Source organism: Capsicum annuum, unplaced genomic scaffold (assembly GCF_002878395.1).
Source record: "Capsicum annuum cultivar UCD-10X-F1 unplaced genomic scaffold, UCD10Xv1.1 ctg80685, whole genome shotgun sequence".
NCBI classification, from domain to species: domain Eukaryota; kingdom Viridiplantae; phylum Streptophyta; class Magnoliopsida; order Solanales; family Solanaceae; genus Capsicum; species Capsicum annuum.
This window is the reverse complement of record NW_025891346.1, coordinates 1-1,051: the sequence shown is the minus strand read 5'-3', so window position 1 is coordinate 1,051 and position 1,051 is coordinate 1. Positions and strand designations below refer to the sequence as shown.

The window sequence follows — 1,051 nt, the reverse complement described above, 5'->3', positions numbered from 1 at the left end:
GAGCTTTGCATAACATGGTTCAGGATCTAAAAGGTATTTCAACAACGATTGCATCGACAAACACAATATTGTGAAAGGCATTGGGATCTAAGGCAATAGAAAATCGTTTCCCAAAATAACAAAAAAAAATGGCTTAATCTATTTTTATCACTCCCTTTCCACTGTTTTGGGAAGGCAACAGAAAATGATAAATCAGAGAGTTGAAAACGACGGAATCAAGTTTTGTTCCACTAAAGGTCTCTAATACTGCTGTGTTAATTTATTCTTCAGGGAATATTAGAGTTTACTGCAGAATAAGGCCTGCCTTCGATGCAGAAGCGAAAACTATCGTAGATTTCATTGGAGAAGATGGTTCTTTGGTTGTAATTGATCCACTAAAACCCTGGAAAGATGGGAGGAAAATTTTCGAGTTTAACCGTGTTTTCGGTTCAAGTGCCACTCAGGGTAGGTATTTTGACATGACTTCTTTATTCATGTTTTAAATCTTTTTTCTTGAGCCGAGGGTCTATTGGAAACGGCCTCTCTACCTCCCAAGGCAGGGGTAAGGTCTGCGTACACTGTGGGAGTACACTAGCCACTAGGTATGTTGTTGTTTTGTCATGTACGTAACACTGCGTAATTTTGCAGAAGATGTATTTCGAGACACTAAACCGCTTGTAAGATCAGTGATGGATGGTTACAATGTATGCATTTTTGCTTATGGTCAAACTGGATCTGGGAAAACATATACTATGGTGAGAGCCCTTACGAGGCATACACGAAAAACAATTCCTTATATTTCCATGCCGAAGCTTCATATCTAATACTTCTCTCTTGGCAGTCTGGCCCGGGAGGTGAATCAACAGAGGAATTTGGAATCAATCAATTGGCTCTGAATGATCTATTCCTATTAGCTGATGAAAGGAAGGACATCATGAGTTATAAGATCCACGTTCAAATGGTCGAGATATATAATGAGCAAATTCGTGATCTTCTTGCAGACGATCCTTTGCTTACTAAATATCCTTTCATTGTGATTTTTCCGTAGTTTACATCAGATTTCATGAGTTAA

The 1,051-nt window shown here is 38.6% G+C and overlaps 1 protein-coding gene across 1 annotated transcript; it reads left to right on the top strand.

Moving 5' to 3' along the window:
- The first annotated feature begins 6 nt into the window (after window positions 1-6).
- Window positions 7-1,027, top strand: LOC124885258 (kinesin-like protein KIN-14L). The gene is made up of 4 exons (XM_047405670.1): window positions 7-33; window positions 271-444; window positions 628-734; window positions 821-1,027. The coding sequence occupies exons 1-4, from the start codon at window positions 15-17 to the stop codon at window positions 1,025-1,027; spliced, it is 507 nt and encodes a 168-aa protein (XP_047261626.1). The 5' UTR covers window positions 7-14.
- The last annotated feature ends 24 nt before the right edge of the window (window positions 1,028-1,051 follow it).

Bases quoted from the DNA above. Each gene is read 5' to 3' on its own strand.
- LOC124885258 (XM_047405670.1), top strand. The intron at 445-627 runs GTAGGTATTTTG...GTAATTTTGCAG, and splicing joins CGGTTCAAGTGCCACTCAGG to AAGATGTATTTCGAGACACT. The intron at 735-820 runs GTGAGAGCCCTT...CTCTCTTGGCAG, and splicing joins CTGGGAAAACATATACTATG to TCTGGCCCGGGAGGTGAATC.